The sequence below is a fragment of the Micromys minutus genome (genome assembly GCF_963924665.1).
Source record: "Micromys minutus genome assembly, chromosome: 9".
In the NCBI taxonomy this organism is placed as follows: Eukaryota; Metazoa; Chordata; class Mammalia; order Rodentia; family Muridae; genus Micromys; species Micromys minutus.
The window spans coordinates 9,434,426-9,450,445 of record NC_137978.1 but is presented as its reverse complement, the minus strand read 5'-3'; the positions used below and the strand labels follow the sequence as shown (position 1 = coordinate 9,450,445).

At 39.7% G+C, this 16,020-nt stretch overlaps 1 protein-coding gene across 3 annotated transcripts in view; it reads right to left on the bottom strand.

Annotated features, from left to right (window-relative positions):
* LOC308424201 (cytochrome P450 2J4-like) overlaps nt 1–16,020 on the bottom strand; it is a gene marked incomplete at both ends in the record, with an annotated part of 64,400 nt that overhangs the window by 26,625 nt on the left and 21,755 nt on the right. The window contains 2 exons of one of the 3 annotated variants that reach the window (XM_080921110.1): nt 12,030–12,205; nt 13,622–13,760. The exons of 1 other annotated variant lie outside the window; for it this stretch is intronic. In XM_080921110.1, the coding sequence (XP_080777236.1) occupies nt 12,030–12,205; nt 13,622–13,760 (315 nt within the window). Of the gene's footprint in view, nt 1–4,863; nt 5,074–12,029; nt 12,206–13,621; nt 13,761–16,020 lie in introns of those variants that run through there. One more of the 3 variants, XM_080921111.1, reaches the window with a different exon arrangement.

Below are 16,020 nucleotides of genomic sequence, written 5' to 3'. Positions count from 1 at the left end.
GCTTCCCTGAAAATGTTCTAAAGAAAGCCAGGTCTCTAACTTGGCATCTAGTGAAAGCAAAGAAATAAGGACATTGGTCCTCAGAGAGGTTGAATAGTCTAGTAAAAGTTTGTTGTCCTAAGCATGGAAGCATTAGAAACAATTACACTATCAGTGTAGGAAAGAGAATGTTCTTTATTTAACCATTACTAGATATAGAAAATGCAATAAAGGGTGGCAGGTCCCAGTAGAGACATCTCTGAAGATCCAGGTGATGTAATCATGTAGTCTTTATGGTTCACTAAGAGTGGGTTCTTGGGGTAGATGCTGTCTTCTAAGACTCAGATCCACTGTTATCAAAGGATAAAAATCACCCCCAGAGAGTTTTGTGGGGGATAATGAGATAGATCACCACTTTGAAAAGCATGTTATTTCCAGGCACCCAGCCATCCACTGCTTCTCTGAGAATTGAATGAGCTCTCTGTTTATAGGCACGGGCACATAAATGCATTGTGAAGGCCAGGACAAAGACCTACTGATCTCAGCCACACCCACAAAGTGGATGCTCAGTGAGCATTGTCATTTACTTTATTCTTTGTAGCCATTATTCTGCATTTAAGGTTTTCTTCATCATTATGAGAAGACAAATAAGTTGTTGAGAAGCAATTTAAAAAAACCAAGCTTTCGCCTGGAGAAGAGGTTTTCAGGTATTTTGTTAGATTTCAAGGCAAATGCATGACTGTTGAGTTGCCCATAGGACCTTAGCTTTTAGGGAAGACAGCGTGTGATGAGCAGACATGAACATGAGGAAGTATTTGGGAGAGAACAAGGGTTTCCATGAAGTGCACAGTGCATAAAGCATGGTTTGATTTAAATGGCAGTGTTAGGATTATCAAAGGTTTTCCTGCCTGTGTGTTCAAGAGTCAGAACTATGAAGACCTCATCTCTGCCTTTTGTCCAACTGCAACAGTGGTGTCTTATTTAACTGCAACAGTGGTATCAAACAGAAGAGTTCCACTCATTCAGGTATCTTTGGGTCTCTACGTCATCTCCATCTTCATGCACTGTTACCTACCACTTTGAGACCTGAACTTATGGGGACAGTGTCAAAACATGGAAAAGTGTGGTCTCATCTTAGCATCTTGCACCCACATTAAAGATAGAGCCTTTTGTTCTTTACCGTAGTCCTTAAGAATAATTTCATTTAATCCCAGCCAGTCTGCCTTGCTTTGGTAATAATTGCAGAGCCATTGAATGAAATGCATTTTGTCTTAAGAGATATCAGCAATGCAGTCACAAAAAAACAAGTGAATTTCTAATTTCATGTGTGAATGCATAATTAATAAGTTCTAGAAACAACTAAAAATCTGGATTAATCTAACTCACTCCTCACTGGCAATGCGTAGCACCCAGATTTGGTGCTCGAGCTTTACAAGGATCTAGGTACTGAGATGAATGACTTTTCTCATTTTTATAAGCCCTTTGTGTGTATAGATTTCTACTTTAGCAGAATGTTGTCACTAAACTTTATATACATTGTTACCATCCAAGTAGAGATCAGCAGATCAGTTGACCTCTAGATTCTCAAATGAGTCAGTTCTGTATTTGTTTTATGTAAATTAAGACTCAGGTGATGTCTCAGAATATGCCATAATGCAGGGCCTGTTTTTCTCTGTGAAACATTAAGTCAAGAAAAAATAATTTATAAAGATAATAAAATCAATATAGGTCAGGGCTGGAGAGGTAGTTCAGTGGTAAGGTAACCAAATTATCTGGGTTCTATTTTCTGCACTAACATAGCTGTTCACTATTGTCTGTAACTCCTGTTCTAGTAGATTAAATGTCCTTTTCTGGTCTTTGTGGACACAAGCTATTCATATAATGCATAGCATACATACAGACAAAATATTCATATACATATCATAGTAAAGTTATTTTTATAAAGATGGTCCAGAAAGAATAAAATAGACTCTGTAATGGAATAATGAATAAGAAAAGTGAGTAATTGATTAAAACAAGACATATACTATTGAAAAAAGCAATAGAGACAGGGCATTAATATAGAAATCTAGTTTTCAAATGTAGTATAAGAAAACAAGGTTCAGTAGAGGGAATGTTTAGAAGAAAGAGAAATATTTCTTCCCCAGCTGTTCTAGGTATGTCCAGTGGAAGAATACAGTGGGTATATGTTTGCATTCTGGGTCACAGGTCATCAAAGTTTCTTGCTTGACAATCCCCTTTCCCACTATCCAGAGCACAAACAAATGAAACTAGCTGAGAACAAGAGTAGCAGTAGAAAAACACTGAACTTCTCAAGTGAGCTTGTGGTACAAAGCAACCTTTGCATCTTGGAAATTCAGCCTCCTAATCTTAATGCCATTTTGAGAGAAAAAAAGTGTTAATCTTGCTTGCACCATTTTATTTGGGGAGCTGTGCAACAGCATAGTTGTAATGCATGGAAATATATCATTCACATACTGCTTCGTGCTCAGTAGAATTTGCTCTTACTCAAAGCATGTTCCAGGGCTGTAAAGATGGCGCGGTGGTTAAAATGGTGGTAGCTTACAACTGCTTTTCAATTTATTTTCAATTATCTAACAGTGCTCTTTTCTGGCCTTTGCAGATATGTGCATACACTCTACACACACACACACACACACACACACACACACAAACACATATGAATAAATAAAATAAAATTCATATTTAATAAAATGTTCTTATAATAATTAAGTAAGGTACACTTTAGCAACATGAGAAACTGTGAGGTAGCAGGGAAGTATAGTTCCCACACGCTGAGCAAAATGACAGCGTCTTCATTGTCACTATCTTTTAACTCTTGCCAGCTACTGCATTTAGAATGCCTTACAGTTTTAATCCACTATGTATTTGTTAAATAAACCTTTAATGGCTGTCTAATATAGGCCATCATTCTCCCAGATGATGGTTATCTCCAGAACTTTCCACCCATTATGATTTGATCTGATGGCACAATTTGTACTAGATTCTATCCATGATCATCTTACATTGTGCCTATCACTGTAAGTACTTAATAATGTTTATTCACTAAGCCAGTGTGTGAATAAATAGCCTCTAATTACATCATGAGCGGTAAGCAGAGAGGGCAGAGAGAATGAGTCAAATCACATAGTTTGCCATTTCCCTGATAAACAACATTGGAAATCCAGATCCTTATTTTCCTCAGCAAGTTTGCTGAGTGTTGATTGAAAATTTGAGTAGATGGCAGCTCACAGGTGTCCCTGCAGCAAGAGGAGCCTGCAATCCAACAGGAAGGCCACCTGATGTGAGGGTTGTTAACCAATGGCAAGGATCCAAGCAATCATAGAACTATACCCTTTCACTTCACTTGTTTATAGCCATAGATCACTAAATAGAACTCAACTGGGAAGAAGAGTCCAGTCTCAGTTTCATCATGAACCATGGTTGTGACACTGGGCGTTTCACCTAAGCCCTGTGGTCAGGCTTAACTTAGCAGTCAAAGGAGGATATAGAGCAATACTTTTAAATAACTCAGAGTCAAGTAAAATAATTTCTTAATCATGTTCAGATACAGCAGCCGTGGAAAGAGGGTAAACTCCAATCAGTTTTCAGTCTTTAGCCAAAAGCCATGCTGACCAGTAGGACATCATATCTTTCTTCTTTGTTGAATGCCATAAAACTGTGTTCACCTTAAAAGTTCTCTACCTTTCAACAGTTGCAGTAGTGGGGTCCATTAGGAAAAGCCTTGTCACTTACTCTGCCTTGGTGTCACATCTGGGCTGGGTCTCAGTGGAACGATGAGCTCCACAGCTGCTTTGTGACAAAAAGAGTCTGCAAAGAAGTCCGGTGTGATGCCGATGCTGATCTCTACCCTTCTCCTGTGGGAACAAGGGTGTCTCTTTCTCATAGTAAAGATGAAGGAAGACATCCTTGACTTTATGGCCTTAAAGTTTAACCCTTATCCTGATGGTCTGCAGCTATCCCCACTTTCATCACAATATGGGAATGAGATTGTCAGGGGAAATTCCTGTGGGACCCACACACTGAGGTCACCAAGACGAATACAGTCAATTCTTCATGATCCAAATGTACTTTTTAATTATCACTAAAGAAATATGAATCGTCAGATCCCCCAAGAGACTACCTCTGCAAGTAAAATTACTTATCTTAAAACTGGAACATCTCAAGCCTTTTGAGGTGATGCCCTTGGGGTTTAGTGGATTGAAAGATTTTAAACAAAAGCCACATTTTTAAAAAAATATTTTCATGTCTCAGCAATGAAATGAAAAGTACAGAGAGGAAGCAACAGGAAATGTGAGCACAGGAAACCCTCATGTTAGTTAAGTCAGTAGACAAGCAGTCAACAAGGGAATAAACAAGCATCAATATGTGAGAACTGATGTTATACAAATTTCTGATCAAGAGAAAAGTATATACTTTTTTTGGATGAATGCTTATGAATGTTTAACATAGTAAGCCCAAGGGCACTTGCTTACACATTTCTTTTTTTAAAAAAATATTTATTTGGATTCTTTAATCCTTTTTTACACTCCACATTTCTTTTTTCCAAAAAGCAGAAGTTATATATCAAGATGAACTATTCTGTCATCCATCAACTTGACATTGTGAAAAGAATTGAAATCATACATAGTGTGCCACCAGACCATAATGGAACAATAGAATTCTTTCATACTAAGATAATAAAATCAACCCTTTTGGCAACAAGACATAGTGTCTCTTAAATGGGGCTCAGATTACAAACTAGATCTCCTGTCTGGGTGAGCAGGCAGCTAGCATCAGTCTCCAGTCATATCCTGCTATCCCCAGTGCCAGGATCCCTGCTTCTACAGCTCAGCACTGGGCCACACCCTCATGCTTTCTTACCTGCTGAATCACTACATGTGGCTGCTTGAAATCCAACTGGAACAAGTTGCCCACAAAAGGCAGGCGCCAGGGTCCTGGAGGGTAGTTCTTGGGTCGCCGGTTTTTGAGGTAGTTACCCAAGAGCAGGAAGGTGAGAGCAGTCAGTAGCAGAGTCCTGAAATGTAGCAGTGCCCAAATGGCAGACTCCAGAGTGTTCTCAGTAGAAAGCATGTTGAGAGTCTGAGTTGGGCTTGGTTTCCTAGGTAACCACTGGAGCTGACAATACTGTCAGCCTCTGCTAAGTTCAACCCTGTTCCTAGAGGATTGTGCTTCTCTCTGTCCTACCAGAACTCATACCCACTGTTTTGTTCACTGTTTTGGCCACGCCCCCTCTCTCTGTCCTGCCTGTAAGCCTATACCCAGTTCATCAGCACTGAGCATCCCTAGAGGCTTCCACAGAGCCCTCAGCTCCTCTGTGCACTTTACCCCACCTTCTTCAGGCCCCGCCCTCATTAGCTTTTCCTTGGTGTGCTCCACTTTGCCCCTCCTCCACAAGCCCAGCCTGCCTGCAGGTATTTTGCCTCCACTCTTCTGTACCAGGAAAGGTATTTCCAGCACTCACCAAATGTGGTTAAAAGGCCTGCTTACCTGTGATTGCCTTTTTAGAATTTCTTTTCTCCTAAGTCTTTATGTGGTTCAGGGAATTCCAGGAGGCTTCTGGTTTGTAAACAACCTTTCCCCAGTGCTTGCCACCTTCCTGAAAAGTAAGATTTCTATGCACAGTGACACCTGGAACTTTTCTGTTCTGATGCATGACAGAAGGTGCCTCTAACACCAAGTTCCCTCTCTCCTTTCTTTCCCCCTTTTACATTTTCTTTTCATAAAGCATTTCAAACATTTAAAATGTTCTGCCTAGTCTTTGAAAATTGTAGACAATATATTGTAGTAAATACATTTCCCTAATCCACCTCCTCTCAGATCCTACCCATCTTCCTATCCACTTACCTGACTTCATGTGCTTTCTCCTTTAAACAAGAATAAAAGAAAAATTAAAACAAAAATAAGTGTGTGCATGTGTGTGTGTGTGGGTTCCTGTAAGTTTGTGTTAGATTTTATGGACTGAGAGAAAAGGGTATAGTCCTGAGACTGTTCTTTAGAATAGAGTTTCTCCAGGAAATTATCAGTACCACTGTTAGCATGGCAAGGTTCTGAAGAGAGAGTTCCAGGTCCCACCTAACAAGGAGTGAAGGCTCTTCTTTAAGGCCTCTGAGGTGATTGGAGGTCTCACAGCAGGAGGCCAAACAATTAAAAAGTTTGATTTTGTCATATGTCTGTGGTCACCAGCAAAAGAGGAGGAGGGACAGTTAGGCCCTTTGTGAGAACTGTGATAAGAGAAAGGCTGTGGAACCCAGCAAGTGGTCTCCCTGGTTGATTGATTGATTAACAGATTAATTGATTGATTGGTTTCTTACTAAATAGCCTAAATTGGTCTTTTACTAAATAGAAAAACCAATTAAAACGGATCTTAAACCAGAAGAAGAACAATAAAACGATGACTAATGATATTTTGTCATACTCATAGACTGGGGCCTTATTGGGTCAATATCGGAGAGGATTTCTTCTGTAGCAGATGGGAACAAACATGAGACCAACAGACTGATATCAGACACAAAGAGAGTTAATGAAACACACATTTCTAAATGAGTTTTTACATCAAATCCCTCTCATTAGAGTTCAAGAAACACTGTAGAAGAGGAGACAGATTACCAGACACAGAGGGAATGAAGGACACCAGAAGTACAAGAACCTCTAAATGAACAAAGCAAAGCTTACAGGATCTCACAGAAATTGAAGTACCAAGCAGAGTGCCTACGTGGGTCTGCAGTAGATCATCTATGTATTATGGCTCTCCGTTTGCTATTCTAATGGAAGTCCTGAGTGTGTGGAAGAGTGTCTCTGATTCTTGTGTCTGCTCCTGGGATCTTTCCTTCTACTGGTTTGCTTTACTCAGCCTCTATGTTTTGGTTTTATTGTATATTTTATTTTATTAAACTTTATTATTATCTCAGAGAAGCCTGTTATTTTCTAAAGACCAACAGAAAAGCAATGGATCCTGGTAGGATAGGAGGCTCAGGAGACTGGGTTGAGTAGTCAGAAACTGAAGTCGGGCTACATTGTATGAGAAACTAATCTATTTTCAATAAATGGGGAAAAAGAAAAAAAAAAAAACCCTTCAGTCTAGTTGCTGTATTGTATGATACTGCCACATATCCAGACATAATTGGATAGTTGAAAAGGAGCATCTTTTACATGTATCTGGGAACTCACTGAGACTGAAAGAGGCTACAGGATCTCATCCTTCCATGCCACACTTGTTTGATTACCCTGCTTTTATCACACTCTCATCCTGGGGGATTAGTAAGGGATTATGTTTCATTTTTCTGTTTTGCTCCCAAAAACTTCTCCACCAAATTGCTGCTACAATGACCTAGGATGTTAGTATAGGATCCATTAGGATTTTATTTCAGATCAATATGAAGATGCATTCTCTAATTGCTCCCGAATAAGGATCACTTGCTACTTTGGTCGCATTTTGCTTTGGGTTTCTTTGAGTGTGGGAACCTTCTAACTTTTTATCCTACCTCCCCCTTACCTTTTCTCCAACCATCAATAGTTTCAAATGCATTTACTTTTTGTACATGAGTGATCAGTTTACTTGCATGTATGTCTGTGCCCTCATGTGTCTGTGGTGCCCTCAGATGTCACAGGAGAGTAATTGGTCGGTCCTCTGAACTAAGGCTATGAACAGATGTGTGTTACTATGTAGGTACTGGGAATTCAATGTGTGCTGTCACCAAGAAAAAGTGCACTTGCTTGGTGAGCCATCTTTTCTTGCCCGACTATAGTCTCTTTTGAATAAGAGGGCCATGAATCTCCTTTATTATGTGCAGACACTTTAGAATGCCCAACATCACTGGAAAACAGATTTCAAACTCCAAGTGTGGTAGTGGTTATCGAGGGGCCTCTCACTATTAGGCACCACCGTACTGCTGCCATTCTGTGAGAAGGATGTGTGCTCAGGCAGCAGAGGGCACAGGGCCAGATCAACCTGGCAATGCCTGAAGGGTTAAAATGGCCCAGGGAGGGGCAGAACTGCAGATGTCCAGCAGTAGACAGAAGGCTGGAGGCAAAATAACCGTGCTGTATGGATGAAGAGCAGGGCTGATGAGCCAGTGGATGGGAAAGGCTGCAATGGGCAGATGTTATGAAAGGGTAATAATACATTTTTGACTGAAGAGAAATGAAAAATTTCAAAATAATAATATATGAAGACTATAACAAAGACTAGCAATAAAATAAAATTATAGACTGCTGAGATGGTTCTTCTGGTAAAGGTGCCTGACAACCTAAGTTTGATGCCAGAGATTCACAAGGTGGAGGAGGGAACCAATCCCTGAAAGTTATCCTCTTCTCTGTCCACACACACATCCACACACCTAGACAGACACCCTTGAAAACAACATTAATGAGTAAACATCATTTTAAAACAGATAAAACTATTGTTAATATTTGAACATCTTTTCCACTGTCCTCATGGGGTTCCCAACAAGAGCATGGTAGCAGGAATGTGTCCTTCTCTGCATGCTAATGTATAAGAACCTTCGTTGGTTTTCCAATGACATTAAACATTCTAGAATTTTCTGATAGATAAATGGTTCCACTTTGTTATCTGCTGAATACAGGTTGTTGAGAAAATAGCATGAAAGCAGATCTGAAGAGGTGAATTGTAAATGGATTACTATGAGGCCAGTATCTTATGTTACATCTGTAATTTTTGTTATTGTATTTTGTTTATTCCTGTTCTGTTTGTGCTATTGTTTCCTGTCATGAATAACATGCCTAGCAACTTAGTATATTCTGAAGATTACCCTGACTGAATCTACATATCATGATATGCAAAGCTAGGATCCAGAGTTAGTGCCATGACCTCTCCCTAACCCCTCTTTGACTGTGATGAAACCTCTCCTTATGAAGCTGTCTTTCTCTTTTGGTAATGACATGAAACATTTTTTTTTCCTTCCTGAGAATGACTGGGCATGTGTAAAATTGTATTTCAATATAGAGCATGGGATTCAAAGCTTGGCCTATGTAATCAGTGATCTTGAATTTACCATGGTGATTTGAATGAGAACAGATCCCATAGACTCATAAATTTGAATGGTTTAAACAGGGAATGAAACTATCCTGAGAAGAATTAGGAGTATGGACTCGTTGGAGGAGGTGTGTCACTGGAAGTATGCTTTGAGGTTTCACAAGCCACACCCTCCCCCTTGCCTATTTTTCAGAACATAAAACTCTCAACTAAAGTTCGAGTGCCATGCCTATCTGCTTCTTGACATAATGATCATGAACTAATTCCATGAATCTGGAATCAATCCCCAATTAAGTGCTTTCTTCTATAAGAATTGCCTTGGTCTTGACACCTTCTCACATCAGTAGAACAGTAGCCAATTCAGTTCCACTGTGACTATGGGACTATTCAGAAGTGGTAAAAAACTGAGTAAACATGTGCCTAATTTGAGCAGTGTCACTAAGGATAGTTATGAACCAATAACATTTTTTCCTTTCTTTCTGGCCACCATGAGACGACCATGTTCTTCATCCAAACACATCTAAGAAATCCTCTGTGTCTCTTCAGACACAGGCTCATTGGCTAGTTAGTTGTCCACAGACTGAGATGTGTCAAAGAAAACTTTCTCTTGTGAAGTTGTTCCTTTAAGAAATGGTTTCAGTGAGAAAAATCTGACCCACACAGTGTGGGCTGAAGGCTACTTGAACATTTTCCCTTTCACTGAAACCCAGAATAACACTCACAAATCTGTGTGTCACTGTTATTTTAAAATTGTTGTGGGTAGGAGGAGAATTAAAGGGATGATGTATGAATCCTCTATTTTCAATCAGGTTTTGCAATATGAAGAGATTACATGTATATAGGTCTATCCTGGCCTAGAGGATAGAGAGCCAATGAAAGCTATGGGGATATACTAACTCCTTTTGTTGTGTTCTTAGGAAGAACATATAAATCACTTAGGTGGAAAGTAAAAAGTCATTGTTTTTGAATTTAAGGAGCTGAAGCAATGACTAAGAATAGTTAGAATAAATGAAATACATAGCAGGGATTATGAGCTGAAATGAAAATCTTTTCAACTGTTTTGTGGGCAAGAAGACTAGACACGTGTCCTGTAATCTTTTCTATTAAAGTGAATTGTGAATAGTAAACGAAGATCGTTCAGAAGCACAGCGAAAGGCCAAGACAACAGAAGGTGTTCCAGCCAGGCACTCCCAGATCAGCGCAGAGTTTGCCAGTGTGGCTTCTGTGCAGCATTGAGTCATTTCCTGGAGGCAGTGTCAGGTAATCCAAGCTTCAGTGTGTGAAACTCTGGTGGATGTTGAGCTGCAGCTGCATCACATTTGGCAAGATCTGTGCCTTCCTCGCTCAGTGCTCACTGTTTTCAGCTTGGGAGGCTGCAGTGGAACCCATGCTCCAAGAGGGAAGCTCTTCAACCTACTACTTTCATGTGTGTGTTTGTCATGTTATACATGCTCAGTTCATATGCATGGGACTAAGGAACTGCAAAATTATTTGTAAATATATGTGCAACGCATAGAAACAAATGAATGTAATACACAAAAACATTTTGTTACTGGTCCAACAATTGTAAGCCCACAGTATTTACTCATAATTGGCTGGCTAGAAAACGTGAGAGTGGGTTACCACTATATCACCTAACTTACTATCAACTCGGAGAACACAAATCCTCTAACTAGTCATTTAAAACTATGATGATAATCTTAAAAGACAAATGACTTACTTGTTCCTAGAGTTATTCTAGAGGACTGAACCCACCCAATCCACTTAAACAAATACAGGTACAACTATTCTTTGATATTTTTATTTTAGTGAGTATTTAGCCACCTTCTCATGTCTTCTCCCCATCTCATAACAAACCTGAGCTTCCAGTGACTGGGCAAAGGGAAACAGGGTGGGAAACTTAGAGCTGTGTGGGTTAGGATGCGGTGGGTGAGGAAGCAAGGGATGACGGAACAGGAGAGCTTCAGGAGAGAGCCAAAGAACCACGTAAGAATTCAGGTGAGTGGCCATTGCTCTCTAGCCTGATTGGGCCCAGAGTAGCAGATGGCTAGGAATGTTTGGTTGTCTTTATTTCACAGCTTAAGGTGTGTGTGTGGGGGGTCTTATCACTTCAAGGACATTGATTTCCTGCTTTTTCCAAGGAAGGGAGACAGCTGCAACAGAGGAAGTACTATCTGCACCAGGGGAGGGCGGCTTGTGCTGCTGCTATACTAGGCACCAGGGCTTACTAGGTGTGAGTGTGTGTGTGTCTGTGTGTGTGTGTGTGTGTGTGTGTGTGTGTGTGTTTGTGTGTGTGTGTGAGGCAGGGAGGTGGGCAGGAGGGGGGTGGCTGCAAAACTTGGAATTTGGAGCTGGGGCACGCACAGGGGGAGTGCTGCTGTTTTTGTTTTTTGGTTTTTGGTTTTGTTTTTGTTTTTCTTAACAGATCCACAAACTTTGCTTACCCGTGAGTAAGGAAACCTGTTCTACTGATTTCTAGGACTACTTGGAATTAGAATTACTTAAGTTAATAAAAGATCTCTTCTATGCAGCAATGCAATCAGACACTAAGTTCTGATTCTTATATTCTCTCTTAGCACCACTTTAGGCTAATATTTCAATGGACCAGAAGCAAATACAATTGTAGCAAAGTAAGAATTAGGCACAGGGATTGCACACTACTTAAGAGATGACTCATGATGCACTGGCATATTTAAATTTAATTAATAATTCAAATTTAGCTTAAAATTTGAATTTCTTTTTAATTATATTTAATGCATTTTCCTTATAGGGGAAAAGCACCATTGTCCTTGAAACTTTTAGAAGAAAAGGTAGGCAGTAAGTTCATGATTTACCCACTGCCAAAATAAGGGTCCAGGAATTCCAAAATCCGATTCAATTTCTAATCTCAATTTCTTCAATATTACTTTATTTTTATTCTGTGATATCTTTCTCATCTCATATAAGCAAGGCCCAGAAGCTTCAGGGAATACACCATGTCTTTCTGTTCTTTTTCTCCCCCCTTTTTTCTTTCTTTTTTTTTCTTCCAGCATCATTATCTGGGCACAGCACAGACACGGTGGCTGACTGGGGCAAGAGCAAGGCCCATTCTGAACTTGAGGCTCAGCTTCTCATTGACTGGGGGCTTGAAGGTAAACTTTTGCATAAGAGCAGTGAAGAAAATGAATAGTTCAGATCTGGCCAGTTGTTCTCCAGGGCAAGCTCTCTTTCCTGAGGGACAAAAACAAAAGATGAGTCATTTTATCAGTTGAATATGGTACGTCTTGGGACTCGTTTTCTCACCTTCCTACTGCAAGTTCTCATCTGACCTCTTGCTTTGTGTGCAGTTGATTATTTCGAAAGTCTTGATTTAGCCATTAGAATCTGAGTCACACCTTTGGAATTACAATATGAATTAGAATCTGAATTACACCTTTGGATCACTCATGATCTAGCTTCCCACTGTTCTCTTCCTAAGTGGACATCTTCATCAACTATTTTAAGAGCACTGCAACAATTCATCTCATCTCTAAACCATATTTAAGACCCTGTTTGTATGAATGTGTTTGTGCATATGTACGCTCATCATGTATACACATGTGTGCACATAAATGTGGATTCCAGAAGGCACACAAGTGTTGATACTCAAATGCTATACATGCCACCTTTTGATAACAGGGTCCTGACTCTTTGGAAGCATCCAAGTGAACCTGGTCACTGATACCCAAACAACATCTTTCACGTGATACGGTTAGAAGCACATGCTCCTATACTCCACTTTTTATATGAGTTGTAGAGATCATATGAGGTTTTATGTTTCCAAAGCAAGCCCTTTATCAAGTGAAATCTACTCTGCCTTCAAGTGCTTTCTTTCTTCCAAACTAATACATTTTTTGACTGGAAAGGGGGGGGGATTTTTAAAAGGAAATTCATAAACACTATAACAAACATACTTTCACTTGTTATTAAGATAAAACTCTTATTAATATTTGAACCTTTCGACTGTTCTCATAGAGTTTCCAATAGGAACATGATAGCATGTGTTCTTCTCTGCAGATTATTGTACAGGAAGCTGCAATGATTTTCAATGACACTAAACATTCTAGCATTTTCTGATAGATTCATGCTTTGCTCTCTGCCTAATCCAGGTTCTGGAGAAAATAGCGTGAAATCAAACTGGATCTGGAAGTGGTCCCTGATTAAGTGCTTTCTTTATAAAAATTCCTTTGGTCATGGCATCTTCTCACAACAATAAAATAGAAACAAATTCAGGTATCATGTTGACTGTGACATTATTTGGAAGTGGTAGAAAATTAAGTGTCTATGTACCTAAAGTAGATCACTTGAGTCATGTCCCTAATGGGATAACTGCAAACTATGAGTATCATTTTCTTGGTTTCTGGCAAGCATAAGGTGACCATGTTCTTCAACTAAACACTTCTAAAAATTGCTCATTGTCATGTCAGACAGGCTTAGTGGCTAGCTGACTACAGACTGAGGGCTCTGCAACCATGGGCCAAACAACATCTGGGCTGCACTGGGCAGAGCTTTAGGGAGATGATCAAATTAGAGCAGAGGCCTCAAGGCAGAAGAGAATGGAAGGGAGAAGATAGAATTCTGACCTGTTTCTTTCTCATTACCACTCACCCACTGAGAATGGAAGAAAGGATTCTCTCTTCTTAAAATGCCCATTCTCCAAAAAGTGCATTGGATTAAAAACATCTGGAGTGGCCCACTCTTTGGGGTCCCTATGTAGAGCAGTCAAATTACTCAGTACCATGGTGCCCTAAAGGAGAAAGCAAAGAGTCAAGGCATTAAATGTGGAATAGACATAAGCAAGGGATGGGGGCTCCCTGTTCACCCCTTAAGCTCTACACCAAATCATATCCTTAGATAAGATCAACGATGGACTATATGTCCATAGGCTATTCTAGAACCACTAGGCTTCTTTTTATTACAAAATACTGATCTGTGGTAACTGGTCACCATGTGATAGAAAAAAAGACTTTTGAGCATCCATGGGAAGATAGAGGGATAAAAGGTGCAAAACTACCAACCCAGTTTTTTCTTAAAGTAAGAACTATGGAAGGTCTGAAAAAGAAAATGGTCTGTATTTCATCTCTGCTTCTCTCTTCTTAACCCTCAGTATAGAGCCTATGAAGCCAATCACTCAGCTGTATTAAGAGCACATCAAGCAGGCACAGTAAGCAAGCCCAATCTACCAGTCTCCCTGACATAATGCCTGGACTGCCCAGAGTGGACCTTTACCTCATACTGACTCATCTATCCTGTTCTATACCTGAACATTTCCTTCAATCTCTCTCAATCTTGTCATGTTACTTACTAGTTCCCACTGCCACCTGAGACCAGGAAGCCCCCATGCTTTCTTACACACATCTACATCACAGCTGACAATGAAAATGCTATACATATGACTTAACAACTCCACATTCTCAGCTACCATTCTTTTCAGTACCTGCTCTGTAGAATGTTTCCATCATTCTTAGTATGAAGAGGCATTATTTAATACTCAAGGAACAGTTATACTCATTGCCTAGGATTCTATAAACTGTTGTTTTTATCTTTTTCTTAAGTAACAGATCTGCATCCATTCCTGTCTTCATTATATATTGTTTCCTTTCTTATGAACACTTTTCATGCCCTTGTTTCTTGGCTAAAATCTAATACTCCTTTAATTCTCGGAACTACCATGTCCTTCAGAATCTGCCATATGCTGTCCCAGGATTTGCTACTCAGTCCTGCCCATCTACCTCTACAGAGAACCAGGGTGCTTTCTTCAGGGAATTCTCATGATTTTTAATCTGGCAGTTACATGCTCATCTTGTTCAGGATGTCTTCTAGGCAAAACTTCTTCATGTATGTAAGCAATAAAAAGTATAACTGATATGCAGAATGGGAAGCTCTACATTTAAGCCCCTTTCCGTGTTTACTGCAGAGTATTCTGTGTCATGGTTTAGAATGTATTCTGGAGATGTAGAAATATATACTATGAGAGATTAACAATTTTTTTACAATCCCACAGTGGATAGAGATTCAGTGACTTTTGAACTAGGTCCATATGAGGTCAACACCATGGCTCTTTGATTCACTTCCATGTTAGCCTGTTAAATTGTCAGTGTCTAGAGCTGAAGTTATTGTTGAAATTGAAGATCTGTGCTAAAAACTCACAAGGTGGGGTTGTCTGATTCTTTGGGGTTAAAGGCATGATTCTATCTCTTTTTCCATGGCAGACTCTCTCTGAAAACTTTCCTCAAACCAATTCATCCTGAGGATCTAAGATTAAGCCATTATAAATCCCCAGAGGATATCTTTGGTAGTCAATCTTCATTCTGGACTTTGGCAGTTGATAATTGTCTGGGGGATTACAAAGCAACAGCAGTGAGAGAAGCTCTGTGGCCATTTCCTGAGCTCATCATCTAATGGCAGTAGACCTTCCTGATATGTGGCACCATCCATCCTCCATGCTGGAGAATACTATATGTGGAATAGATGCGGTTGGGAGATAGCCCACTGCAGGCTTTCCTTTTACTTCCTGACCACCTTCCTACTGCTTTGCTGCACATCCTCTTGCTGTCATGTTAAGCTGAAACTTCAGGCAATTATTCTGTCACTGCCAAGAAATGTGTGATTTTGATCAATACACAGTGTACAGAGAGAAAGTAGAGAATGATCATTTTGCCACGAACATAAAAAGTATAACATAGTGAGGAGAGATTTCTGCGGAAATTCTGAGTAGATCCTAAGCTGGGGTCTGGAAACTGAGGGAATGTAACATTACAGAGGCAATGTAAGTTGGACCCATGAATAAAAGGATAAATACAGTAACTTTGGGGTAGGACATTAATCAGAACAATTTCAGCCCCAGATTCCAACTCTTAAGACATTTTATATCATAGTAGAGAGAACGTTTGTATTCTAATTTCACCTGATCTCAACTTTCTGATGAATAGAAAGGGGATAAATACTCATGAAGAGGAAATTAAATCATTTTGAAATATATAAGCATCTTCAATTCATGTTTTCTT